General features: G+C 47.4%; 1 protein-coding gene across 2 annotated transcripts in view; it reads right to left on the bottom strand.

Annotated features, from left to right (window-relative positions):
- The window catches only part of GNAO1 (G protein subunit alpha o1), a 154,819-nt gene that overhangs the window by 44,239 nt on the left and 83,013 nt on the right, over positions 1–27,567 (bottom strand). For both annotated transcript variants that reach the window (XM_052796096.1, XM_052796097.1), the window contains exon 4: positions 6,926–7,086. In XM_052796096.1, the coding sequence (XP_052652056.1) occupies positions 6,926–7,086 (161 nt within the window). The remainder of the gene's footprint in view (positions 1–6,925; positions 7,087–27,567) is intronic.

Below are 27,567 nucleotides of genomic sequence, written 5' to 3'. Positions count from 1 at the left end.
TACAGTTCAGCAGGTTTCCTTGGGGGTGAATGCCCTGTGCTGTGTTTATCAGTGGTGCTGGCTGCTTCTCATCTCTAAGCAAAATGTGAAAAGAGAAGAGATTGCTCCCAAATTCTGGCAGTGTCCCCCCTCCAGGCAGTGTGAACTACTGCCTAGCTCCTACCCTTTTGGGTGGGAGCTTTGCCAAAAGTGGGACAGCCCTGATTGGTATGGTGGGTCATTAAATAGCAATTTATTTAGTCAAGATGTCAAGATTTTACTAATCCCCAGGCCAAAGACAACACTGTTATGATGCAACATGGCAATGAAAAACGGCAGGGACATAGCAGGTACTGCTACGGCTTTGTCCCCAAGGAATGAACTACCTACGTAACTTCTCTGCTCCTCCTTGCAGTGCAGTCTGTGTTATCTCCTGGGTCTCTTCAGACAGATCTTAGAGATATTTTGGGGGGTAAAGGAGGATTAGGAGGGGGGATGTGACAACACTATACCACCAGTTTTTGCCTGCAAGATCCATATCTAAAGAGGTGTTGAGTTTTTAGTGGAGCTGGCTGAAGAATTTGCTATTTCAGATGGAAAGGCAGCAAGCAAGGCGTTGGAGCTCTAGTTCAGCTGGTGGATGCTTTCCTGGATGTTCCCACGTCGCTGGGTGCTGCCACAAGCTCCACTTTAAAGCCCAGCTCAGTAGCTTCTCCTCTGCACGGAAGAAGTTAACTGGGGGGGTGATGGCATCTCAGACACCTTCACACAGACCGAGAGCAGATATAATCCTTCAGAAACCAGGTGTTCACAAGGGGCAGGACCTCCTGCTTTTCCTTCTCCTTCATTTTCTTTAGAGTTTGCATGAGCTCCAGCCAGGAAATGTCTTTTGAGACAGTTCGCCCTTTCCCTGATGACTTGCATGTGTGGCTTGAAAAGGGTAAAGGGAAGAGCCCGGCTCTGGGACTCAGCTTCTGGGCGGCCTCTCCTCCACGAAGAGGCTGTGCCCCAGCAGAGAGTGCATCTGGTGGACCTCTTCTCTGCGCCGGTGTCTGAGAGGGGCCAAGCAGGGTGGGCATTATAACAAGTGGCAATGTCTTACGATGGAGCTGTGTTATGCAGAGTCCTGCAGACCTCTTCTCCCCCCGCTTGTAAGTGAGTTTTCTGGTGAGGAAGCTCAGTCCTCATGCTCTCCTGGCAGTCTTTGGTGGGATGGGAAGGTGAGCATTGCCTAACACCCACCTTCAAGATACTGTGACATGGTCTCCACCCTGCTTTGGGCCAACAGAGGCAGCCCCTGGAGAGACTGCACCCAATTTTGGTGAAATTGGGCCTCCAGGTGGATAAAGGTTAAGGGTGAGATGCTGGAAAACATCCAGCTGATTTCAAAGACAATGTCTTTCCTGTTGTGCCCTTCCTCCAGCTCACATTCAGCCCTAGGTGTAGCCGTATAACCATAGGGATTCCTTAATTTATGAGGATAATAATGAAGCCTGAGACCTCTACCAAGCCCAAGCCTTGCTAGACTCTACGAGGCTGATCCTCAGCCTGCCACCGTCTCCCCCACCTCACACTTACCACAAACAGCCCTGCTCCAGACCTGGCACCAGCTGATGTCGCAGAGCTGCTCCTCCCTGGAAATCTATTTGCATCTCATTTGTGTGAACTGAGCAAGGCTGGCAATTCCAGTCAACCAGCTCTGGCCTTTATGAGCTGTTTTGTTTTGCTTATCATAGGGGGAACTTAATTATTCAAGGCTGGTGGGCATATTTACTTACAGGGGTAAATTAAACCATAAATTCAGACAAATGTATCTACATCTCTGCTTGTGATGTATTTTCCCTTTCTCCTTTATTGGTGCTTGGGCTCCAAGACACAAAGGTGGGTTGTTCAATAAATAGCGCAACGCAAGTCATCCCAATTAATTGGATTGTTCCATTTATGCTGCTACTCCCTCCAATTAAATGCAAGGGAGCGCAAATGACAGGCACAAGTAAGACGGGCATGCAGAAGACCATATTCTAATGCAAAAGCTGTGATGAGAAAATGGAATCTACGCACCTGATGGGAATTTTAATGCAAAACCTTGACCTATAATTTTTCTTTCTTCAGTCTGAGAGAGCCAGCAGCAATTGCAGCTCATTAAAACAGACCATGTCCTGACAGTTGTGCATAATGCCCACATCCCACAAGTCCCATGATCTAAACCTTTGCCCACGGTCTAAACCTGCAAGGCAAACTTTTAGATCATGGGACTTGTGGGGCATGGGCATTAGCATAGAGCTGCATGGTCCTGCATGGCTAGGAAAAGAAGATGGCAGCCAACCCTGAAGACCCCTTCTCCCCTTTAAACCCAGTGGTGTCATGACAGAAAGAATGAGGGGAAAAACTCCAAAAGACAAACCCAAAAGTGCCGGTTTGGATTGGACCTCTGGAGTTCATCTGGACCATTCCCCTGTTCAAAGCAGGGCCAACTTCAAAGTTAAATTCAAATTGAAAGTTAGCTCAGGTGGCTCAGTGTTGAGTATTTCCAAGGATGGAGATTTTATAGCCTCTCTGGCAGCCTGTTCCAAAGCTGCCTTGTCAGGGCTCTGTCTGGAAGCTGTTCACCATATCACAACAACATCTGGCTCTACTTTCTTAGCTGTTTTCTTGATGCAAAGTATGTGTTGGCATGTGGGATGCAATAAGTATTGGTAGGGAAGGTGATACCATCATGCAAAGACAATTCTTTTGCAAGGAGAAGAGATCAGAAGACGGTCCCACATGAGACGGGGTGAGAAGGAAGGCACTGTGGTATTTTATTCTGAGTTTGGTGCTGATTTTCTATGAGGCACTGCCAGAGGAATTCTTGAAGATGGAGCGACCAAAGTGTTGTCTGGTCTGGGCTTGGTGTTTGGCACAGACTTGACATGACGGTGTTGCGGTTAGCTATGGTAGAGCAGCAGATGCAATTGCATCTCTCTTTCTCCACTGAGCAGTGAGGTCTGCATCCTTCTCCAGAGGCATCTCTCCCTCCTTTCGCTCCCTACAGAGAGAGCCAAAGGCAACAAGCTTCCTAGCCCTGACGCCTCTGATATGTGTGAAGATGGATGGGTTGAATGCAGGCCTAGAATATTTTACATTTTCACGGTAGTTTCACAGCCCTGGCATTATCAAATGATCTTTCAATGTACTTGGAAGCAGGAGGAGAATAACTTGAGATGGATTCCGGCTTTTTTGTGTCTGTGTACTTGCAAACTGTCTCTGCCTACACATCTTGCAGGGCCTGTGCCTGTTTGGATATGCACACGGAAAACCGGTGCTCGTGTGGATGCTCCATCTGCTCCATTCCCCCCCTGAAGTCTGGAGGCCATTCAAAGCAGGTCCCCATCCCTGGGTGGTTAAGATCAAACTTGCCCTATGTAGTGTACTCCACTGACCAGGCTAGTTAGGAACTCGAGGCCAGGAAACACAAGACAATTTTAAAATCTGAACAAAACTAGGAGATTAAGGAAACCAGCTGGAAACCTCTATTTTGCTGTTTTTGAAAGCAAAATGTGGGTCACAGATGTGCTTCCACAGACAGAAACTGGCTAGAGAAGAAAAAGACATCAGCAGTGCCCAGACTCTTTGATGATCGGAGGTAGATTTAGCTCCTAGGCATGGAGATAAGAAAGGAAGAGGAGACGAAGTAGGAATAAAAAGATAATCAAGAGATTAGGAATGTGGAACTCAACCCACCCGTGAATTTGCCTTAGGGAACAATGAAAAAATGCAGTAACAAAAAAAAGATGAAACCAACTGCTACAATTTACTCTCTTCCTTTCTCTTGCTGTCCTTATGGTTTTACTTCTTGCTGTCCAAGACACAGGAGGCCCATTACAGAACCTCCCCTCTTCCTTGGTCATGTTTTTTCTTTGCAAAAGTGCTGTTTTCTACTATTCCTTCGCAGTAGCTATGAAATCCTTGCTAAGGACAGGCTGACTTTAGAGCCTAAAAGAAGCAAAGCTTTGCAGGGAAGTCCCCACTGTTAGGCAGGCATGCATGGGAGAGTGGAAAGCAATGCCCTCCTGCCCATCTTTGATAGGAGAGAAGAGCTATTACTCACTTCTTGTTTAGGTTAATACAAAATATTAAATCTATTTTCAGTGAAATTAATGATAGACTAGTAAGAGCCATGCTGCTAGCTCTTGCAGGCTGTCGATTAGCTGTGACTTGCTCTCCCAGGGGCTGTAACAGAAAGCCTGTTGTTTAAGCCATTTAAAAAAAAATCAAGGTAAAGCACTGGAAGAACAATGTAGGACAACAGCAGCACTGACTTGCAGAAGCCCAAGTGGTGGTTCCTTAGAAAGAGCCAGGCAGTGGAGGGGGGTGTCTGAAAAGCATTCAGGGCATTCAGTGGGTGGTTTCTGGGGCAAAGAGAAGTGCCTGGACCACTCCTGAAGGTCCCACTTGTGCTGGCCATGACGGGACCTGGTCACTTGGTGCCTTCAGGCTTGGCGACATGTGCTGAGCAGCTGTGAAGCACGATCTCTGACTGCTGCAGCAAACTTCCCTTCTGGCAGCAAAACACCAGTCCCTATGGCTTAACACCAAAAGAAGCCTGAAACAAGAGTGATGCTAGTCCAGCTCACTGCCTGTCAGTGTTTTTCAAACTTTGGGAAACTTCAGATTCAGTTCTTGTCTGGAATTTATTTTTCTCAGCCCTAGTGAAAACACATTTTGTAGTTGCTACTGTTTTAAATCCAATATCAGTGTCAATAAAGATAAGCCCTTTCCCAGGGAGGGGAAAAAAAATAGAAAACTGTCTCAAATCTTTCACTCATGCAGAAGAAAACAACCCAAAGCATTGAAGGATTAAATGAAAAATATGCCTTTTTTCACTGGGAGTCCACTGGGTGTGAATAAGTGCCAACTGAGCTCTCACTTGCATCACCATCTGGTGTGATGGCACCAGGGCCTAGAGGTGCAGCAGGACATGCTACAGTGCCCTGCCCTGTGACAGCATCTCTGCTCCTGGTGGCAGAACCACCAGAAGCTCCTAAATGGCAGCAGGTCTGTAAATATGAAGGACTATGGTCTCATAGCACTTTTGCTATGGAGAGAGACAGCACAGCCCTGCCCTGGCAAGGAGGATCGTGCATCCTCCTCTGGATGCAAGGGATTTTGTTAAAGTCACTGAAATTCTTTTTGCTGGGCTGCAACCACACGTTGATATTGGAATACCACAGCACAGAGCCTCTTCAGTTGATGTCTAGAAACTGCTTGTGGTTTCAGAGCTCTTGCTGATGAATTGCCCAGCAGCTGGTCACGTTGGGAGGGCTATGCTTATTATTTTCAACTGCTATCTTGCATGGAAGGAAAATCAAAATACTTTCCTCAAGGTAATTGGCTCTAAAACAATTGAAGAATTTTCCACAAGGTTGTAATGCAATTAGGACTGGCATTTTATATCATTTATATCTCTAAAGGTATGTTTATGCCACCAGACCCTTCTTCTGTTGGGGAAAAAAAAAAAAAATTGCTGGCCAGAGAAGGCTGATTTTGCTGTTACAGGCAATGAAATATAGATTAAACATGGACGTCCACCTAGTAGTGATTAAAAGGCAGCATAATGTCAGGTTCCTTACTGAGATGCAGTCGCTTGTGGTGAGAAATGGTTGGGTAGGATGCTGTGACACCAACCACACCTCTGCAGGTTTCCCATTTGGATTTTGGTCAATGCCAAGCGATGTGTCATCAGTCGCCTTCTGCTGCAGCACCGCAAGAGCAGAAATAATCCTGCGCTCCCTAACTGCCCTGCCAGCTTGGATGGGAAGAGCTGGTGCAGACTGGGGATGATCAGGCCCACCACACAGAACAAAACAATATCAGCCACGCTGGTGCTTGGGTTCATATTTTGATAGGTATCCAGGAAAACCCTAAGCAGAGTTGCCAGACAATCCAAACACACAATAACAACTCCAGAAGTGCATAAATCAGATGGCGAACTTGTTGACATGGGATATTGTGAAAGCCAAAAGCATGAACGTAGCATTCTGCTGTCACCATTTAGGGAAGCCTCTACTTTCCTCACTATCAAAAGGTCCAAGGGTATAACTGGGGAAATGACCACCCTGTGCTTGCCTGTTCCTTATGCTTATACTTAACCATGTTTTACTGACTACTGCCCAGGACAGAGTACAGGGCCAGGGGACATTTTGCCTAACTGCAATAGCTGCTGTGATTGAAATTATGGGGTGAAAACTTTAGCCTCCTTGCCTAGGTGGAGGCAAACAGATTGGATGAATTATCATTAGAAATGGGTCTTAACTGAAACTGGGGAGGCACTCAATGTTTCTTCAGAGCCAGAGCAGCCATTTATGGGTAGATGTCTTGTCCTTATGACAGGAAGAACCGAAGCCATGGATTCGAACAATCACCATTAAACAAAATCTGGGTGTGGTCCCTAATGGTAGAGATGCTACTGACTGTATTATGAGAACAACGCAATGCCACTGTAAAAGCAAAGACATTCCTTAGCCTTGGCTGTAATCCAGCTGCCTATCAGTACAGTGTATGACTATCAGAAAAGCAAACCCAAGAGCTGTACTGCTATACCAAGCAGGTGATCACACCCTTCCCTTGTCTGTCAGAAAAATGAAGAAGCCATCAGCCACATCCACGGGTTGGTCTGCCTCTGCTCACTAGATCCATCTTTGTAGGAACCTACCCTGAGCCATTAGGGAACAGTTTGGGAACCTGGCCTCAGGGTCACGGACCTGACCCCAGACTGGTCAGAGGGGACATGAATGTCCTGCCTGATCCTTTCTGCCTTGCAGTAGCCTGTGACACAACATGCATCCCAGTCTGTAAGCAGAACCGTGTTCAGATCCACTGCTATGAGGTCATTAACTTTAGTTAAAACTTTAACAAGCCCAAATGCAGCTTCTTAACACAAAAGACTACGGACAGGGATACTCACTATTGGGCCGAGTCGTTAAGTTGATATTCCCGGGATCGGTTGAAGCATTCTTGGATCCCAGAGTCTGCCCAGAGTCTCATCATAGCTGACAGCAGCTCTGGAGAGAAGGGCTCTGTGTCCTCCATCCGACTTACGACATCGCAGACCATCTTGGCATCAGCCTGCAGAGGAAAGAACAAGAGGTTACATAGATGCTCAAGGCAGAATTGGAAGCCAGAGATTTCAGAAACAGTTCACCAAACCGTCAGGAGTAAAGAGGCTGTGTTTCTTGGGATGGGGCTTTAGGATCCACACCGTATGATCCAGCAGAAAGGGCAAAAGGAGGATGGAGCAAGGAAGACACAAGGAAAGGCTTATTTGTGCAATCCACCTCACGTCAACAAATATTTCTCTTCAGCAGATAAACCAGTCAGCACTGCGTATGTGTGGAGCTTCTTGGGAACAGAGGGAAATTCATATATGTACAACTATTTTTTAAATTGTTAGCAAAGTGATGCATATGCTGCATCAATACCTGTTTTAACCGACTGTGTAACCTTGCTGAAGTAGGGGCCATTTGCATCATAAAGGACAGCAGAAAGGCTCCAGAAACTTTTTTTCAGATGCTGTTTTTTTGCTTTTCCTGAATTCTTGTTCTTTGCTATGAGCTTCTGCTATAGGGGCTAATTCATGTTAACACAGACCACCTTGGCTGGCTGTTGTGCTTTGTGACTCAGAGGGAGAGGAATCTCCCGCGGTTAAGGAGTATGGCAGTGAGGGCAGGGCCAGCTGGCTGGTTTTGGATGGAATCTTTTTTGGTGAGAAAAATGTGATTCACTGGAACAGCAACTTTTCCTGGAGGATAGCGTTCTGACACAACTCGGATCCGGAAGAAGTGTCAGATTTAGGATGTGAACGTCTAGACAGCCTTGGAATAGCTGAGTTCAGCCCTACTGTAATAGTCCACAGTGGCTGATGCTTCACTCATTTGCAAAGCAGGACACCCAAATTCATGACCCCCCCTGCTTGCTTTGCAGTAAATGGATCTCCCAGACCCCCCACAGACTCCTGAAACCCCAGGGGTGTTGGCTAATCTGCAGTTTTTCTTTCATTGCTTTGAAAATTTTGGAATAGTCTCGTATTTCTACCAGCCAAAACAAAACCAATTATTATTGCTGTAATTAATTGGAAAAGAGGAGCTCTTACTCCTTATGTGTGCTTCCAACAAACTAGTGAATACAACCTCCTGGTTTTATTACCTTTTCTCTTGTCTGCTAGATCAAACCCACTCTTGGACAAATGCAGGTGGAAGTCTTCGCCTTCCAGGGTGTTTTGTCTAAATCAGCAAACGCTGACCAGAAACATGAGTCTCGCAAAGGGGAGTGCAGGCAGTGCCCATGCTTTGCTGTCACTGTCCCATGGACAAACAACCCCTGTCCATCACAGTGACCCATCTCGTGAGCACAAAGCCACCCTCAGTTGGGCATGCAGCTCCTGGGGAGCCCATGCATCTCCTGCTGGAAGAGCTGCTGCATCCTTCCTGGCTACAACAGGCTCTGTCCTGGTCCTCTGCCCTGCCGGGTGCTGCTGATGCTCCTGTCTGATGCTCAGATTTAGCAGCTATGATGGGAAGAGCCCAACTGCTGAATGGGTTGCTCTCCCTGGGTACCGCCTGAGCACTGGGGACAAGATGTTACAGGTTTTGTGGCAAAGCAAGCAGATCATTTCTTAGGTCACAGGCACAATTAGAAGTGGACGAGCGCCAGTGTTGAAGAGCACCACAATAACCTAATTGTGTGGGTGGGAATGACAAGGTGTATGACATAGCCTGCATGGCCAGGATCAAAACTCCTCTGCAGCCTCTCTTTATTGAACACTGAAATTGTTGAAAAATTGCAGGGCACCAAACTGCTAGCACAGGCGACTGAAGTTGCTGGAGATTTCAATGCTCAGAGAAAGACCCTCAAGTCTCCTGAACATCCAGACTTTACAGGCTGAAGAAGTCTCAGTACTGTATGGAGACACTATCCCGTAAAACTTAATGGGGTGGAGTCTCTATGCTTTGAAGACTTTATGAACTTAAAGTCTTTCTCACAGCATACTTAACTTCATATTTTAGTGCCCAGGAATCTTCCCAGCCCTCTGTACAGACTCTGCTCGTTTCGGAGAAATACTATTGGTGACTCACACCTCAAAGCCAAGACAAACGAAGAACCTTGAAGAGTTCAGTTAATTTCAAAAGCTTGTTTTCTGCCTTGGAGTGCGTCGTGAGCTCAGTGAATATTCATAAATCATCAGTATGGTTTGCCTGCCCTGCTGGAGCTGTAATTCTGCTCTTTTCATGGACTCTAAATAACACAAAACCTGCTAATGGCCAGTCCGCTCGGGGCTGCAGTCTGGTGTGGCCCTGTTACTTCTGCATGGGTGGTGCAGAAAAGCATCCATGCTTTCAGTCAGGTAGGAAGGAGGTCTTTCGTATGCTATCTTGACTAGTGGGCAGGGGATTATAGGTGTAAGTCAGTCACAGATCTGTCCACCTGACTGTGATGCCAAAGCACATTTGAAACTCTCCAGCTGTTATGGGCAGGGTCTGGGCTTCTTCTGAGCTTTGTGGACTTAACTGCAGGTTGCTTTCTGCAAAGCATCAGAGGGAATGGCATGGTCATCACATTTTCTGTGCTGCCTCACCTTTTCCACTACTGAGACTTATGGCAGTCTCCTGTGATTTAAGACCCAACGCAAGAGGGTTTGAGCAGAAAACATAGATGAACAGCAATGACAGGGCAGAAGGGGAGTGACGAGGGGCAGGCATCTCTGGCTGTGGTTATCAGGTCTGCTTGGGCCAGAAGTGGGGCTGAGCTCGTAGGGCAGGGGATACGTGCTCCTCTGCAGTCACCGGAGGTCCCTTCTGGGGATGGGAGAGGTTGTGCTCCCGCAGTGCAGGCAGCTGCCTGCAGGGCAGACTGAGAGTTGACAGGCTGGAGCAGGGGAACGGCTCATAGGAAAGTTTATTGCTCCTGCTGAATGGTAATAAAAACATTCCAGACTTAGTTTTATTTTGCAGGGTGAACCATTGAACTCTCAATTTTATAGACCCAGAAAAAGCAGGTGAAATGAGTGTTTTTAAAAATACTCCTCCCCCCTGCCAAGGATGAAGCCCCTCTGTCAAGGAGCATGGGGCCATCCAGGAGTTCAGGCATTTGTTAGATGATTTAATGAGCAATTAAGGATCCAAGAAGAGAAGATACCCCTTTCTTTTCTCACTCTCCAGGCTGCATCTCAAGCTGGGAATGACATTAAAATCTCCAGCCCCCCCTGGGCCCAGCAGGTAGATTTTTAAATACTGCCTGATTGACTTTTCCCTTCCCACCTCCCCTGGGTCTGGCGCTCCTGCTTTTCCCGAGGTGAGAGGACCCGAGCCTCCTGCCATGCTCTCCCTCTGTACTGAAGGCAGCAATTAAATAAAGCAAAATAAAACACACCAACCAGCCCCCCCCGCCTTGCAGTTCCCATCCAACGGGGTTTTTGTTAATGAATATCACGGTGGTATTTCAGCTACCTGGGGAGCTAAAAATAGGCTGTGCTCTGCCCCTGGGATTGTTGGAAGGAGCCACAAAATGGTGCAGGGCTGCTTCCTCCATTGCTGACTCTGCCTTTTCCCAGCTGCTCTGTCTCTGTCCCTTCGGTGCACGCTGGCTGGGAGGACGACAAGGGGTTGGGCTGGTCTCCTTCAGGCTGGTTCTTATTTGGTAGGAGCATCCCAGCCCATCCCTGTGGCTTTCCCATGTGTCCCGCTGCCACTTCCCAACGGCTTGTGTTTTCCATAGGGGGTCAAACCCTAACCTCCAAGCTGATTGCGTTTGGGTTGTTTGTTACCGAGAGCAGGATTTGTTCAGCTCTGTGTCACTATTGAATGCTGACTGTGTCCACCTACAGTGGGAGAATTGGAGCTGGCAGGCTGGGCTTGGCTTGGGGAAACAGCTGAGCCCAGAAACCCTGGGATGGTAAATTATACATCCAGGCTTTAGCCATCAAGCTAGAAGACCAAATAACCCTTCATTGAAGAACAAACCTCCACAGCAGTTGGGGAATGGGGAGGGCTCTGTAGGGCCAGGGCAGGCTGGGGTTTTATATGACAGTGAAATCCATAGGCAGATGTGAATAAGAAGCTTGTAAACAGCGGGAAGTCAGCGTGTCTCCGTTCTAACCCTGGGCTGTGTGTCTACCTTTGCACCAGCCACATAGTATAAATCCAGTTCATAAGGGGATCTGTTTTCTCACTAACCCGGACATAACCACAGTTATTTAATTGTCTCCCATATGTCACTGTCACCAAGCACACAGGCTGTGCTCAGCAAGCAAACTTGCAACTTCGTTTGCAACAGCCACATAGCCCAATTAATTTGTTACCTTGCTGGAAGGGAGAGGGGCTCTTCCTAGCAGCCTGACGTTATTGGCAGTCATGTTTATCTCTGCAAGCAAGTTATTTTTCATCATGCTAATACAGACCACCCCTAACTATTCATTCCTCACCACCAGCCATGACCTGTGCCCGCAAAGGTACCAACAGAGCTGCTCCTGCCCTGGCTGCCATAGAGTTGCACTGGAGTGGGACTCAGATCCCCATCTCTCTCACCTTCCCAGGGTAAATCCTGGCTCTGATCCTTTGAAGTTGCCTGGACACTAACTAGGGGACTTTTTTTTTCTTTTTTCAAAAACGAATAGCTTTCTGGAAGGGGAGAATTTAAGGGAAAGGCAAAGCCTTATGTGAAGATATGTGATACAAATCTGCTAAACCCTACAGAGCTGCACCCACAGGAGAGCTGACCCAGTGTGTCATATTGTACCCTGCTTTCCTTCTGGTGAGCTAAATCCCAGTAAATATCATTTTTGTTGTTATTTACTCTGATTAATCATACTTGTCACTCAGCCTATCTCAAAGGTTAACACTGGGGCAATTTCCTCTGGTGGCTGGTTGTACTCAAAGCTGCATCGCAGAACATTTCAGAAAACCCATACAGTGGGCAGAAACGATAAGCATTGCATTTTGCTGGCGGTGCAAGACAAATCAGAGGCACAGTACTAGTTATCAGCAAGCAACCTTGTGAAAAAAGTAGTGGCCATCACCAGTCAGGAACCTGGGGGAAATTAAACTGACGTCTTGAAAGCATCCAGCATCTACAAAGGATGTCCCTGCAGGGGGACCTTCTTGGGGGACCCAGATCCTGACCTCAAGGCACAGCAGTACGTGCCCCTGCTACTTCAGTGAGAAACGAGGTCCCGTAACTTGGGGGCAGAATGTGGCTCATAAACTGAAAACCTCCTCCTCCTCCTCCTTACAGAGCATCTCAGAAATCTGGACCCTGCTTCCCAGCTGAAGTGTGGCTGCATCACAGCAAAACCCAGTTATTTTCATGGCATTTGCAGCCTGACTTAATTCTGGAAACAAAGCAGCGCTGGTGAATACGCCTCTTCCAGAGACATCCAGGGCCCTGCTCCAAGTCCATAGGAGTTTTTGTAGACGCTGAATAAATAGCTACACGTATGACTCTCCTCCTCACTCTCCCTCTCTTTCTCACACATCTGTGTTTCAGAGCCGACCTCCGTGTCTGTGGAAATCTGTCTGGCATGAAGCAGCTGCTGTGCATCGCAGGACAGACAACCTTCTCCCTTCCTCCTCCACTCTTCCATCCACCTTCAGAACTTTTAATTGAGGCCTCCCACCCCTGCTTGGCCTTTGGCTTGCTGAGAGACCCTGGAAGGCACTGAGCTAGTAAAAAACTATCCAGTGGCTTATTCAAATCTATCCCTTTAGAAAATACCTTGAGGTGGGCACCCAAACTACATCCCCTCTGCACTCTCGTTAGTTGGAGGCGGATCCGGAAAGCTCCTGACACAGATCCCAGTGGTCTGGGAAAAGATGGGTTTATGCTGATGTGAAGCTCAGCGTAGCACTCTCTAGCAATCTGCATCACACAGCAAAGCTAAGCCTAACAAATTAAGTTAGAGATGGTTGGCTTTCCATAGTGTCACGCTAGCCATCTTCTACCCTGCTCATGTAAAACAGCTCATAAAAAGGTTGGCTGAGTTGGGTACAACGCCAAAGGTCTGCTGTCTGTCTGTGAGCAGACAGGCTATTTTGTACAGAAAACATAACCTGACAGCCACAGTGACATGCAGATCTTCTCCTGAGGTTGTGGTCTGGCTAGCAATTAGTAAAGGTTTTCATATCCTTCTGGAGCCAAGATGGCCCCATCACCTCTGACTGTCTTGGCCAAACAACTTCTGTGTGTCTGGTACTTGGTCTAGGATCTCTATCCTGAAACCTTGTTACAGTTGTTTTTTTCTGTCTGCTGCTTCCTATTTGGGGAGACGCTAAGCAGGACTGATATTATAGATTATTATGGCTCTAAAAGCAGGCCAATTGCTTTCTGTTTGGTACTACTTTTATTCCTACCCATTCTGTATGATACTGTAGTTGATCAAATAAAATTTGCTAGCTCTTACGTGGGTATAAACTTCTTTTTCCCTCCTGCAACACACATAAAATGATATTCCCCGTTTGCTTGGACTACTGACTATCTGGCAATCCAGGGACTGGATAATGCATGGACTAGACCAAGCTCTTGGGCTGCCAGTTGGCCACCACCATTGTAAGAGTTCCTACAGTCCTATGTCCTGTAGGAAATAGCACTTCATTCACCAGAGAGGTAGAAAAACCCACCACCCAACAACACAGAACTCAACCTGCAGGAGGGATGCTGCTGAAGGGCAAGTCATTTCCCAAGTTTGCTTTGTTCTAGGAAATCATAGGCTCTTCCCCTGCTCTTGAGATGCTCAGAAGTGCTCCTGAGCTGGGCGAGAAAAACATGGTGGATAGCTGACGTGATTTTTCCAAGCAACCATGGGAAAGCCAGAAAACACGTGTTAAATGGTCTCAAAATAGGTCCTGACCCACTAGCTGCGATGGAAGGTGAGAAAATGGTGCTCTGTCTGTCCCAGTCACCTCCAGTTCAAGAAGATGGCATCCCTGAGAGACCGAGAGCCACTGCAAACTCCACCAGTGTCCCTCTGAGAGCAGGATGCTTTGATGGGTCCTCTGGCCCACAAGCACCGAGCAAAAGGGCTGGGTACGGAACCTGCAAGCCCAAACATCATCCCTCGCTGACGACTTTCAGGCCGTGCAGGCACAGACAGTGCTGCCCATCAGGGAGGGGATGAGAGAGAGAGTCACAGATGGGGGACATTAGCTGCATGGCTTCATGCTCTGCAGGGAAGTGCTCTGCCACGGTGCTGAGGAGGATGCTGGAAACACATAAAGATGAGAGAACAAATTCCTTGCAGCCACGTGCCCTTCTCCTCTCTGTAAAATCCTCTCTGCTGGGTAACAGTCCATAAAATGTAACGGCACTGGAGTATTTGTGTTGCAGTAAATGGCAGGGAAATGCCTGTTATCCCATAGTGAGAGAGCAGGTGGGGAAGCTGCATCGGCTCCGGGCATTTGTAAAATAAATGACTATTTCACATTCATTGCAAAGCGGATGGCTGAGGACGAGCTGAGTGGGAGTGATGGCAATTCTCTGGGAACCCGCTCTGGGTTCGGGAATTCCCGACGGCTTTAGCCTGCACATCTTCTACTCTTCAAATGTCTTTAAGATTTTCCATACCAACATCCCTCCAGCAGACTGCATAAGGGTGGCAGGGCAGAGGGGACACGGTTTTGTTCCAACCTTTCACACCACAAAGGGGGAAACAGGCTTTGTGTTTGGAACAGAAAGGGAAACCAGCCCTCTATGGTGGGAGTATTCCCAGGACAAAGCCAGATTTTTTTTTTTAACATCTCTGGCTAAACGCTGCTCGTGTATGATGATTTATAGGGCAGCGCCTTCCTGTTGGGAAGCTGTGCAGCGCTGGAACCTAGTAATTAGTTTAATGCTCAGAGCTTGATGCTGAATGGTGGGTGCTAATCTCCACTCTACAATTAATCTAGCAGATTTATCAGTGCCTCATACGATGAAGGACTAAGTCTGTGGGTTACAGTCATCTGTCCCTGAAGGCAGCGCCAGTGTTTCAATCAGAAAGACCCTTGTTTCATTTTATGGTCCTGTTTTACTTGGTGATCTGTGTTGAAGATATATACTTAAAGGACAAGGTGTAGAGGAAAAATCTCCCTACCCCAATCCTGCTAAATTTTAGCTCCCTGTTGCCTCTTCTCTTCTCTGTAACCCGTAATTGAGATATCTGGGTAGGGATTTCTTACTGCTCTCCACTGAAACAGCTACAGCAGTCGGTGGGTTTGGTGTCCATACCCAAGCCTTCTGCCTGACAGGGTGTCTCAGAATTAATTCTTGCATTGCTGGTGTGAGAGCAGCCAAATAATACTGGATTTTCCACTTAGCGGCAGAACCGAAAAACCAGGTGGTATGAAAAATCAGCTTGGATCAAACATGTTCCCCTGCATTCTTCTGTGGACCCAAAATCCTCTGAAAAATGTCATTTCACAGCCAGCCAAAGCACTTGCCTTGAGCCCTACCAAAATGCTTGTTTTGAGTTATTTGGAGTGTCAGTATTGTTATTTTAAATGTAGGTCAGTTTTCAAACAAATATTTTGTTTCCAAATAAAAAGTTGGAAAAACGAATGAAAACAAAACACTCTGGCCTTTCAGGAATGCAAACTCCTTTTGAAAAATTCTCCAGATTTTCACATAATTTCCTCTTGGCCATGACTACCTGTAGATTTTGACTGATTTTACAAATGTTTTTGGTTTCTTTTAGACTGTGTTTTTTAGCAAATTCATCACACATTTCTGTCCAGGTCTAGTAATAAGTACAACAAGAACTTTCTTATCAGGACTCCATCCACCGCTTATTTTCAGTTTTAATTTGGATTCTTACCACCTCAGATCTTCTGGTTTTCAGTCCTGTACTCTTTCACCAAATGTCTTACAAGATGACCACTGCTGAGTGCAGACAAAGGGGTTTTACTTAGGTTTGACTTGGACTTTACAGGAGCAAAATGAGGTATGTAAAATCCGACAACTACATGGCCAGGATACAGGTACTCAGGGCAAGACAATATGCCGGCACTGTGGTTTAAGAGCTGTCCCGGCAATTGGCTAAATATTAACTAATGGGGCATGGCAGGAGGCAGCGAGGGCACTTTTGGAACTGAGTTTCTTCTGAAAACTTAAGCAAGTTTGTTTAAAGAAGAAGTAGTCTGGGAAAAGGGACCTCAGAAAGGATGGCAGTGCTTTGCTTTACCCAGCTTTCCCTATTGTACATGGATAATTTCTGGGGAACCTCTATAAAAAGGGATGATGGAAGCGTGCAAATGGAAACGTGCAAACCTGTGGTTGTTTTAGGATTGTCACTGGCAGCAGTTCCCAATGCAGATACCCAACAAAGCTGCCCAAGTAATGCATATGCTTACTGCCTTTGCCTGCACCGGTTTGATAACTTTTTGCTTTTTGGAGCCACAGGGTAACCCCGGAGGCCTCTGTGGTCTCAGGAAGCATCATATTAATGCCATGAAGGGGATGGGCTGAAACGAGACATGATTCATTGAGTGGCTGGTTAGCAAAATTTTGCTCGTGACTTCTTACTACTACAACCTTCATTTAGCTTCCCTCCCTCTTAATTTCCAGCTGCCTGTGAACCCTTCTCTTCAGGGAGGACCAGAATTTCGAAGATGTGGGGGTGGAAGAGCAATTGGCTGAGGTCCTGCTGTGAGTGGAAGCTGCATCTGATGGGGCTGAGGTTGAGAAGTGGCTGACCAAGGTGTCTGCGGCTGCCTAGAAGGAGCCCCAGAGTTTAGAGTGGATGAAAGACAAATTTGTAGCTAAATGTCTCCTGTGCTGCTGTATCTCCAGCAAAATCAAGACTTGGGTGCTTTTAACAGGCTCGGAGGAGCTCTTCCTTTGATCAGTGGAGATTACAGAGACTAACCCCCAGCAAGTTCCTCCTTACTGGAGCTAAGTCACTTCACACACTAACAGATTTGCTTATATATTGTTTCAGGTTGCTGCAGAGAGAAATTGTCCTATATTTTCCTTACAAGAGGGTCAGGAAAGTTCCCCAACTCTTTGGTAGGGAGAGGATGGGAGGAAGAAGAAGGGGGAAAGCAAGTGAAAAGGAAGGCGAAGGAGGGGAATCTGGTGGGTTAGGTGGGAGCATTGCTGTTCCGGGGAAAGCTGTTCTCGGGGCTATTAACAGGAACTTTCTTTTATTAACTGCTCTTTTCAGAGAGAATGGATAAAATGAGACCTCAGGTGCAGCATCAGAAGACAGGATAGTCTGTAAAATAAGCGGCTGGCAGAGAAATATCTTTATAACTGCTTAACAAGGTAGACAGAAATAGGCTGGGGGCCTGGAAGAAATCTTTGATGCTGTTGTGTGTACTTATTATTTATTCTTCTGGCACAAATATAGCATCAAAGAATGTCAAAAACAAAAAGCTCATAACCCGCTGTTGCTGGATTAGTCCTACATCTCTGTAACCATGGCACCACATAGTATTGACAAGGAAAATCAGCAACAATGGGAAAAAAGCACCCAGCATTTATGACACTTGCGAGGATGAGGCAGACTTCCTTGCTCTGGTGAGGATGCACCAGAAGGGATAAGAAAATCTGTGAGCATCTTGCTAGCCTGGGCATCTGTGACGCTCAGCTATGATGGCAAATGCCATGAAACAGTAAAATTGCTCCCTTGTGTGTAATCCTACATGATACATATGGGGAATATAGAGTGGATGCCCCCCTAAAACATTTTGCTGCCATTGCAGAGCACCTCGAGCTCCACAAAACAGTGGGGATGGTATCGGCGCCTGTCTGTAGTCAAGGATAGAAATAGCTGCAACATCTCAAGCACCTTGGTTGAACCTCTCCATGGCTGTGACCCGGTGGTGTTCACCTCTGCAGGTGTGACGCTGCCAGTCCTTGCCTGCTGCCTTTCAGGCCCATCCTATTTCAGTGCTTTCCTTCCTTCCCCTCTGCTGCTCCCCCTCTCTTTGTGCCAGCCTCCTCGGCTCTGCAAGTCACACAGCTGCTGGAGCTGGAAGCCCTCCCTCATGGTTGTACAGAGCAGAGGGCCATGTTGACATGAGTACCAAGGCATAGGCTTAATATCATACTGATTATTTTTTTGAAAATGATATACATTCACTTTTTTCTGGAATGCTTTTGCTGGCTTGGAAATATTTCAAGTACCAGCAAGGGATTAGGGAGCTTCTTTTAATCAGCTTTTGTTTTGATTCTTTTTTTACATCTTTGCAGAAGAAGAAGTAAAAGCCTACTCCGAAATGTTCTCCACGGGGGGATCAGGATTTGGCAGTGTTATGCAGTGATGCCTCTGGATAAGGGGAAATGGGAACAGTTTGCCTCTCACTGCCTCCCAAAGCCCCTTGCAGAAGGGGTCAGACCTCTCCTGCAGAGAGGTTTGGGGCAGGAGGAGCTGGTGTGCTCTAGCTGCCTGGCCGGGAGCAAAGCTCAGGCTGGGGGTCTGTTTATGCTGCCCCTGAGTCACCCTGCGGCACAGAGCAGAATTGCCAATAAAACCTCAGAGCAGAGATTTTCACAGTTGCCTAACGGGTCTGGAAGTGCAATTTCCTCTAAAATAAGTAGACTGGGTCTATAGCCACCATGTACATCTCGGCAGCAGCATGTGCGGTGGTCCCTCCGTGGCATGGTCGGTCGGTCGGAAAGTGAGAAACCCTGACAAACCCGAATGTCTGCCATTCTTAGTTCTTCTTTTCTTTCCCTTCTGTGACTTTTTGCTTTTTCTCTCCTGGCGATCCTCTCTCTCCCTGGCACTACTGCAGGTCTGCCTGCCTGCCTGCCTGCAGCCATCCCCATCCCCAGGAACAGCCCTGCATGTGCAACACTCTCTGGAGATGCCATTTCTCTCGCAGGCATTCAGCCCATGGTGCATTGCAAAAAAATATGCCCAGCGGAGTAAGCGATGCCAGTTAGATGCTCGCCTTCCCTCCACCTCCCAGGGCTACTTTCTGCCTTGGCTACAAGCCTGCTGCATCTTTGTGTGGTTAATAAAAATAACCTAAAAGTAGTCGGGAGCAGACAGAGCAATCCCAGAGACTCCAAACGTCTAAGGGGCTTTGTTTCCAAGGCAACATCTTGTCTCCTAGCTGCAAAAGGCCATGGGAATGAAGGCAGCCTATGGAAAATGAATAGCTCAATGACAACAACAAAAAAATCTGCTGGGTAGCGTATCAGAGAGGGAGGGGTGTTCGTAGGGGGGCCAGGAAAGAGTGAAGCTGAGCAAGCCAGGACTAGCTGCACGGAGCATGCAAAGGGATAGGGTGCAATTTATCTCATGAGAAGCACAGTCCTGCCCCCATTGAAATGCATAGCACCACTTCTACCGACTTAATGGGAGCAGGGGAGCTTGCACAAATCAGCTATTCTTTTCTTTTCCCCTTTTTTTAAGCTACAGTGTTTGAAGATTCTAGCTAGTTAAAAATAATCTATTGTCCAATGCAGAGCCTTCCTGGGTCCCAGGAGCTTTTCAGCCAGGGCTGCAGCACACTGTTGATTTTAACCACCCCAGGTTCCCACTGCCAGAGCTGCCTCCTTCCCTCCACACCCCTGGGCAGCGAGGCGGGAGGTGCCAGTGCATGGGAGCATCCCTCCAGCTCTTCCCATTAAGAAAGAAACATGTTTTCACATATTTTTGAAGGTTTCCAGAGCTGTGCAGTATGTGAATATCTGTGTGCAGTCCAAGCTGCAGAATCAGGTTTTTTTGCTATGGATGCAAGGATGGTTTCACTCTTACAGCCTTTCGAGCTAGCTGCCTGGATAGCGGACTTGCAGCTTCAGGCATGGGGAAAACACAAACCCTTCAGCCCTCTGCATCCCACCAGTGATGCCTGTGGCCCCTGTCTGACAGCACCCTCCCTTGAAGAGGGCAGGCAGGCAGGTCTGTGGCTCCATTGTGGGGCTATTTAACGTGCATGTTGCCCTTACGTAAGTGACTGCCGCAGTAAAATGCCCCTGAGATCATTTATGGGATTGATATCAGACCGGGAGGGGAGAGGCTCCCCAGCACCAGCCGAGACGCTTGCCTGCAGATGCCCTGCTCTTGCCTTTCCTCTCCTTCGTGTCTCACGGGAACTCCTAAAAGCTTAGGATCATGATGCCAAGTGAGCTGCCGGAGTTTTCCTCTGTGTCCCAGGAGGCGGCACGGATGCCCCAGGACCATGACAGGCACTGGGTCACGAGCTCCTCCAGAGCTGGCTCCCGGCTCCTCGGCAGCACAACCAACATGGAGCTCCACCGTGCCAGGAGAGAGGTCCGGACATGGGGAGGGGAGGAGGAGGGAGCCTGGGCATTTCCCTGGGGCTGGCGGGAGGGAGGGATGGAGGACATTGGTGTGTGTTGGTGCTGGTCTCTGCCCTGGGCTGGAGCCAGCCTCAGGCTCGTGTTCCTCCTCTCCTTTTCCTCAGAGACTCTTTGGGATGATGAACAACTCAGCCATTGATGTCCCGCCTGATGTTAAAACATTTTATTTAACGAATGTCTTTCCTTTGTACCTTCTCTCAATCAACACCATGTGAGCAAGAGGTTTGCAGAGGGAGAGCTGCTGGGAAATGCTCCCCTCACACTTTTTTTTCGCACCCTCTGCTGTGGGCAGAGAAAATTCATCCGCACGGATGGACGACTGCTATTTATTATTCATCTCAGTATGCCAAGCAGAGCTCTATCCAAGCAAGTTTTGAGATGATAAGGTTTGCTTCTTACTCCCCCTCCTTGAAATGGTTTTAATTTAGCTTAACTCCAGGGAATTCCTCTGAAATCGCCCCAGCGGAGCAAGGCTGGAATTTGGCCCCCATTGCCCTGCCCAGAGATGGAGGGCTGCCTCTGCCTCCAGCCACGTGAAGTCTGCCTGCCGGGAAGTACAGCAGGCCTGTCTGCTGTCACCGCAACTTCCCCACCCGGAGCCCAAGCCTGATGGGGCGTGAGACAGGCGGCACCAGTTTGTCACCCTTGACTTGGGAAAAGACGCTGCCAGGGTGAGCAGGCAGCCTGCCTGCCATCGTCACCGGCTGCAGGGCGCAGGGCAGGGAGTCACGGTCTTTTGGAAAAGCTGGGAATGACCCGGCTGATGTGTCACTCTGCTCCCCCTCTTCCCAAGGGACACTCGGTGGGGTCAAGCCCGGACGACTGGGAGGTCTTGGGGCTTGGGGATGGACCGGCAGGGACAAGATGTGATTTTGAGAATCAGGAAAGCATGGGATTTGGATGTTTGCATCAAAACTAGCACAGCCATTTTACTCTCTTGCCTCCAGTTCTTCCTTCTTACAAGTACTTGCCGAGTGTATCATTCGCTTGATAATTTTCTGCCCTAAACTCCTTTGCAGTGTTCCTGGATCACCTTTCACTGCCGTAACTGTCACCCTTACAGGGCTGAACTTCACTTCTACATGAAATGATTCCTACAGACCACATCAAGCTTTCACTTGCAAACAGACTTTAAAAGCGCTCAGCCCCACTTCAACATGACATATATTGTGTAGTTTGTGGCACCCTCTGTACAACTGGCTCTCAAAATAGTTCATATTATTAATACAGGGGTTGGGATTTTCCAAAGCACTTGGTATTGACCTAACCTGATTCGCACCGGGCTTGGCTGTAGATTGTTATCAACAGGGAACAATGAATGTTCCTGAAAATCCCATCGTTTGGACATAACAATAGAAAAAATAGACTTTGCAGCATACTTTATTATTGGCTTGTTAAAAATTCTCACCTAGACGTCTTTAAAAATGTATCTGCTTAGGTCATTAATGGCATCTGCATGGACAGTCTTGTCATTATGTCTGAACGATAAATAGTATTGATTTATACTATAATAAATTTATAGAATAAATTAGAGCTAAAATACAGCCAGCTGGGTGACCAGCTACCTCTTCAGAGTATTTGCTGGCTGATTTAGTTTTTCAAGAGGCATGAACAGGAGACAATATAGCTGTTACCCTTGGTCCTAACACAATCAGGTGCTGAGCACCCATTAGGCAGTCCAGGGCACTCCAACCCCTTCCTGAAAACCTGCCTGCCCCTTAATTTTCTGTGCCACCCTTCTGCTTCAGATGGCTTAGCTCACTTGCTCGCTCTCACCAGACACACACACACACAGAGGCTGGCTTCCAGACCCTCAGCCCAGGGATAGACAGTGTGCGCTCACATCTCCTCCGCAGATAAAATTGTCAAGCTTTCAACTTCCCTTTGAGCTGATATCTCCAGAGTAATAGGTCAAGCTGGAAATGCATTTGCAACCCATGTTTGCCTACCAGAATAAAGCTCTCCATTGCTCTTTGCCGCTCCTTGCAAGCCTCAGCGTTCAGTAATGAGGCCATTGATGGAGCAGTGGTATGTTCTTTTGTCCCTGCCAAAACCCTGCTCCCTCCTATTCAGCTCAACAAGATGTGAAGCCCTGGTGCTGCCAAGCGTCCTTTCATCTGCCAAAGGAAAAGGAGCTAAGCAAACTAGTAAAAGAGCCCTGGTGCCAGGCTCCGTTCCCAGCTGAAAGCCCGCAGATACAAAACCCACTGGCTGGACCGGTCGGCTCCGAGAAGCTCCTGCTCTCCCCATCCCAGGGCAAGAGCTGTGGGCTCCACGGTTCCCAGTCCACATTACTGCTGCCTCAGTTAGCCCATGTCAGAAAGCTGCCGCATTGATCCCTCTTAAGGCACACCACGGCCTGTACTCGTTAGTCCTTTATTTTTTTTTAAATTCTTTTCTGCAATGCCAGCTTCCTATCTCTCCCCTCCTTATTTCCCACACCAAGGAGAAAAGCCTCACACTGTGCCTTTCACATCCCTCGGCCTGTCAGCGGGCAGCACGTTTGAAGTCATCTTTTTTGCCTCCATTTCAAACCCTGCTTGGTCAGAAACGAGAGGAGACTGTTGGTTTTCAGTGTAAGTATTTGGAGCATCTTATGGGTCGTTCTCCCTTAATGCTGCTCATCAGCGATGCTCTCATTACCGGCTGGGCAGTGGTTGTAAACTGGCATCGCTGCACTGGCTCTGCTGCTGCTCCGCACCAATTTACACCAGGTGAGGATGGGGTTTGGTTTTGGCTGCATCCTGCTCTGCTTCTCCAGGACATTCTTCCATCTCTTCATTTTTAGCACTGACATAAGTATTTAGAGCATAAGATGACTAATTTGCCTCTCTGCAGTCACTACATTTTGAGGCCATTTGGGAATTGAGGAAGTTATTTGCCACCTACAGCCCAGTGAGTTTATAATAAAGAGATTGTATGTTTCCGTAGTACTTCTAACTTTGTGCAAACTGCTTATTTACCACTGAGCCATCACCGTGCAAATGGCTGGGAGGCAGCCGCCGCTGGGGTTACACGCAGGGGCTATTGAACACCCCGGTTACCATGTGTAACAGTTTAGGATGGGAGGTGAAAACATTGCTTTGAGTAACACCAAGTTATCTGTTTCAGCTGGAGCTGCTCCAGTGCTTTTGACATTTCTAGAGCTCATGGACACCGCAAAGAATATTTAAGAAGGCAAAAAGTAATCTGCACACTTTGGAGTTGGCCATGGTGTCACTGTAAATGCCACTCTGCTCTCAGGCCCTTCAAAGGTTGCGGGCGCTCACCTGCTCAGGGTTGCATCTCTCCTGCCAACACTGGTTCCCTCTCACTGAAGGGAAAAGTAGGCCAGCCCTGAGGTGGGGAAGGATGCTGTGTGCTCAGCAGCCCTGCATCCCTCCTCCGACGCTCTCCTTCCTCGCTGGAAAGCCTGTGATGTGGAGGTGGCACAAGAGCTTTCCAACAGCTCTGCTCCCAGCTCCAACATGGGACGTAAAGTGGGAACATACCACTTGTGGGCCCGTGTTCCCCTCCATCACAGCCCATCATCTCTGCACTGCAGCAGAGCCTCACGCCCTGTGTTTTGGCTCACTCTTTAGCTCCACGCAAAGCTCTTCTGCTCTCTGGCTGGACTAGGAATCTTCTGGATGCATCCGTAGCTCATGCTCTGCTGAAGCCCCGAGAGATGAGTCTGTCTCCTTCCTCTAGAGTCTCAGCTGAAGGGGTCATGATCTACAGCGGGCAATGTTGTGTCAACCAGATTTCTGTTTATTGTCATGGGTCTGGTGAGTCTTGCCTTCAAAAATCCATCTGCAAGCTTTGCACGTCGCTGGGTAAGGGATAACGAACTCCTAAGGCACCACATTCTACAGCAAGCATCCTTCTGGGCTGCGGTGTCAGGTGCTGGTCCCCTTCTCTGCCCGACTTCTGTGCACCGGACCGAGCTTTGCTTCCTTTGTGGGAGTGCTAATTCCTCTCTCTGCACCCTTAGCCATGCTACTTTCACCTGCCCATCCATCCTCAAACCAGAGTTTGTGTGATGTGCACTCGCTGCACCTCAGTAAGTTTTTTTCCTCTTCTTCCATCATTTCTGTGAGAAGCCGCACAAAATCCCCTCAAACATTAGGGGCTTGTCAAACAAATGAAAAAACCCATGCATAACCTACACCACCAAACTCTCCATCCCACCCTGCCAGGCCAGCCTGATGGACCCATAATTTAATAAGCTTTTCCATTTTAATGTTAACTGTCCTCATCCTCCAGCTGGGGTAATGAACACTGGCAGGATTTTTCTGTGTTTGTAAATATTTCCCTGCTGCTGTGAAGAGGCTGCTTTTCCCTTTCTCTGTAATGCATGAAGATGGCTGCTCTGCCAGCTTGCCATGTAAATTTAATAGCATTCCAAAACCTCTGTCCTACATAAATATGAATGTATTTCATCCAAGAGGAACCTGTTATTGAAGGAGCTGCATTGCTAAATCATTCAGAAGGTTATTGTTTGAAGTACTCGCAGTCAACAATGTCTTGGCTATTGCAGCTCAAAAAAAGGGAGGGAGGGTGGAGGAAAAAAATGAGTGGGGATCATGGAAACCTCTTTAAATGAAGGAGCTTATGCACCGAGATCATCAAGGTATAAACAGGGCATTGCCAACCAGCAGGTCTGGCCCCAGGAGGACGGGCCAGCTGCAAGCAGCTCTACAAATTATTCACTGGCAATTGCTTTTTTGCTGCTGCCCTGACTTATTTACACTCCAAAAGATTTCTGAAGTGTGTTTATTTAAGAAAGATGAATCCAGAGGCTCTGGAAGGGGAGCAGAGCTTTCCAAAGGAATCCAGCCCTGCCATGACACAATTCGTTTCACTCATTAACCCCTCCATGCAAGGAAAAGGTGGGAGCGTGCTAAGTGCTTATGCATTATGCATTAGTGCACCACGTCAGGAAATTCTGATTTGATGGAGGCTGAAGGTTAAAAGGCATTTCTGTGCATTTCCTCACTGCTCGGTGCCCTGCTGGAAGATGGAGCTATGCTGTGGGGGTGGGGAAAATTGGGGGAATGATAGCTCCTGTTTGCAGACACCGACTGCCACAGTGCAGATGGAAAGAGCTTCACAGTTGCTGAAGGATGTGTGTTCCCCTGACGTTAACGTCTCTTACTAAATTCAAATATTTCAACCCCCCCCTTTAGTAAATTCCTTGCTTTCTCTAAACAGTTGTGTGTCATCAGTACATGAAAGCACCCAAATCCTCATCTTCGACACTATTAAGAAACATAGTTCTGGGTACTGCAAGGGCTCAGAGAAGGCACAGGGTCCAAAGAGAACCCTTGCACAGGCATTGCACCTCCTTACTAAGCTTGTAAACCAGCAGCTGACAGAGCTCTGAGCTTCTAAGGTTTTTTCAGTCATTTAATTGATGATGCAACTGTGTATATCTGCATCTCTGTCCTTTACTCTTTACTGATTCATCTGTTCCCCAAGCAAATGTTTAAAATGAATTTGCTTTTTTTACACCTGCAATTTGCAGAACCAAATGAACTGCCTGCGCAAGTGTTGTATTTTAAGATGTCAGTCCGATCTTTGGGAGGGCATAATTAGACAGATGTTTATCTGCCCATAATGAGTTGGGTTCATACTATGGTTAGCTATAAGGGATAAACCTTTATACCCTGTAAAAGTGTCTTTTAGGTGCGTGTGCCTCACAACGAGTAACCCTCACTCACATTTTGGAGACGCCCACAATGGACATCGTTCTCCTAGTTCTGGTGCAAGGCATCTAAGACTGATGCTTGGAGCAGCCTGGGTCTCTTGGGCTACTGCGGGATGACAATGCTGTATCATTTTGCTGTTGATCCAGCTCCAGATAAGAAATGGTTATTTTCCTGTTGCTTTGCTTCTTCACATGATTCTGTTCAGCACCTTGTAATGCCGAAGGTTAGGACCCCATCTTGTTTCCACTTAAGTCCAGCCGCCTGTATAATTAATGTGAAGTGCTCACTCCCAGTCCTGCCCCTGGCAAGGCACCCTTGACACCACCTGACCTAGCCACGCTCTGGCACTAGCACAGCACGTATTGGTTTTTACGATGAGTGAAATAAATACGTCTTTCACTGCTCAGTGTTCAGAGTTTTGATTTTTGGCAACAGGCTTTCACATTCAGATACTCCTCATGCATTGCAACATGGCAAAGCTATTAAAAACACACTTCAATTTTGGTCTCGCTGCTGATCAGTCCAGTGGGAATTCTCACTTAATCAAAGTTTAATGTTTTCCTTGTAAATTTCAGAAAAATCAGTAATTGGTCTGATAATTGAATTTTCAGATCATGTATCAAAGGAATAATGCCATGCACGGGGTAAGCAGCAGTCTGCTTCTGGAAGCCCAAACATCTGAAATGGAAAATTCTGCAGAATTTAGATAAAGGTTTGAATATACTGCTGTAGAGCTAAGAATAGACCATATTATTTATATCGTCAAAGGAAGTGGCTGAAATCACAGAGATCTTCTGAGAGTAAAGATGGTCAGACAGTTATGCACAGGAATTGTGTTCATGGAGCTGAAGTGGAAAGCTACTGACGTCTCAGCCTAGGCACACTGCTCCCAGTGGGCCCCACGGAGCAGACGGCATTTTGAGCAGAAGAGAAATGCCAGGCTTTTCCCTCCTGGAAGACAGACACAGGGTATCTTCCAAGTACCCAAGTAGAGAGTGGGGAGTAACTGGCCCATTGCAGAGATGCCTTGTGCCCCAGTGGGTGCATCTCCACTGCGCTGAAGTCCCTGTGTACTGTACTTGTCCCATGTCTCCGACAGAGAGCTTTATTTCAGAGATTCATTAGTGTTTTCCCCTTGAGTTATTCTCCAGGTCCAGTCCTTCCTAGAAGTTGATTTCTGACTAGATCAGAGAATGAAGTGAAACAGCTAGTGGGAAAAATTCAAAACATCCTTTTAATTAAAAATAAAATAAAATAGAGGCCTCATAGCCATAACAGATGACTACATTTCTCTGAAGTTCACATACTTTAGGAACTGTGCCCCTCTCTCCTGGGACCATGACAGCAACACTCAGTTCTTCCCGTACTTCAGATGCTTTCAAGCTCAGAAGTGTTTCCAGAAGTACAATAAATGCCCGCTTTCAGTCCTTGTTCAATTATTCTCTCTTTCATCCCAAGTACTTTTCTTGTCTCTTCGCCGACACTTTCCACTTTCCCTCTTGTTCCCCGTCTCTCTAACTGAAGGTGAATATCTCCAACCCTGAAAAGTATATAGATGGAGGGGTCCTGTTTCCTCTCTCTCACAGTTTGCACCTCCAGTGCCTTTGGTGAAATTGCT

The sequence above is a fragment of the Harpia harpyja genome, chromosome 9 (assembly GCF_026419915.1).
Source record: "Harpia harpyja isolate bHarHar1 chromosome 9, bHarHar1 primary haplotype, whole genome shotgun sequence".
Lineage (NCBI taxonomy): Eukaryota > Metazoa > Chordata > Aves > Accipitriformes > Accipitridae > Harpia > Harpia harpyja.
The sequence above is the reverse complement of the archived record's forward strand: the minus strand, read 5'-3'. Positions and strand labels throughout refer to the sequence as shown.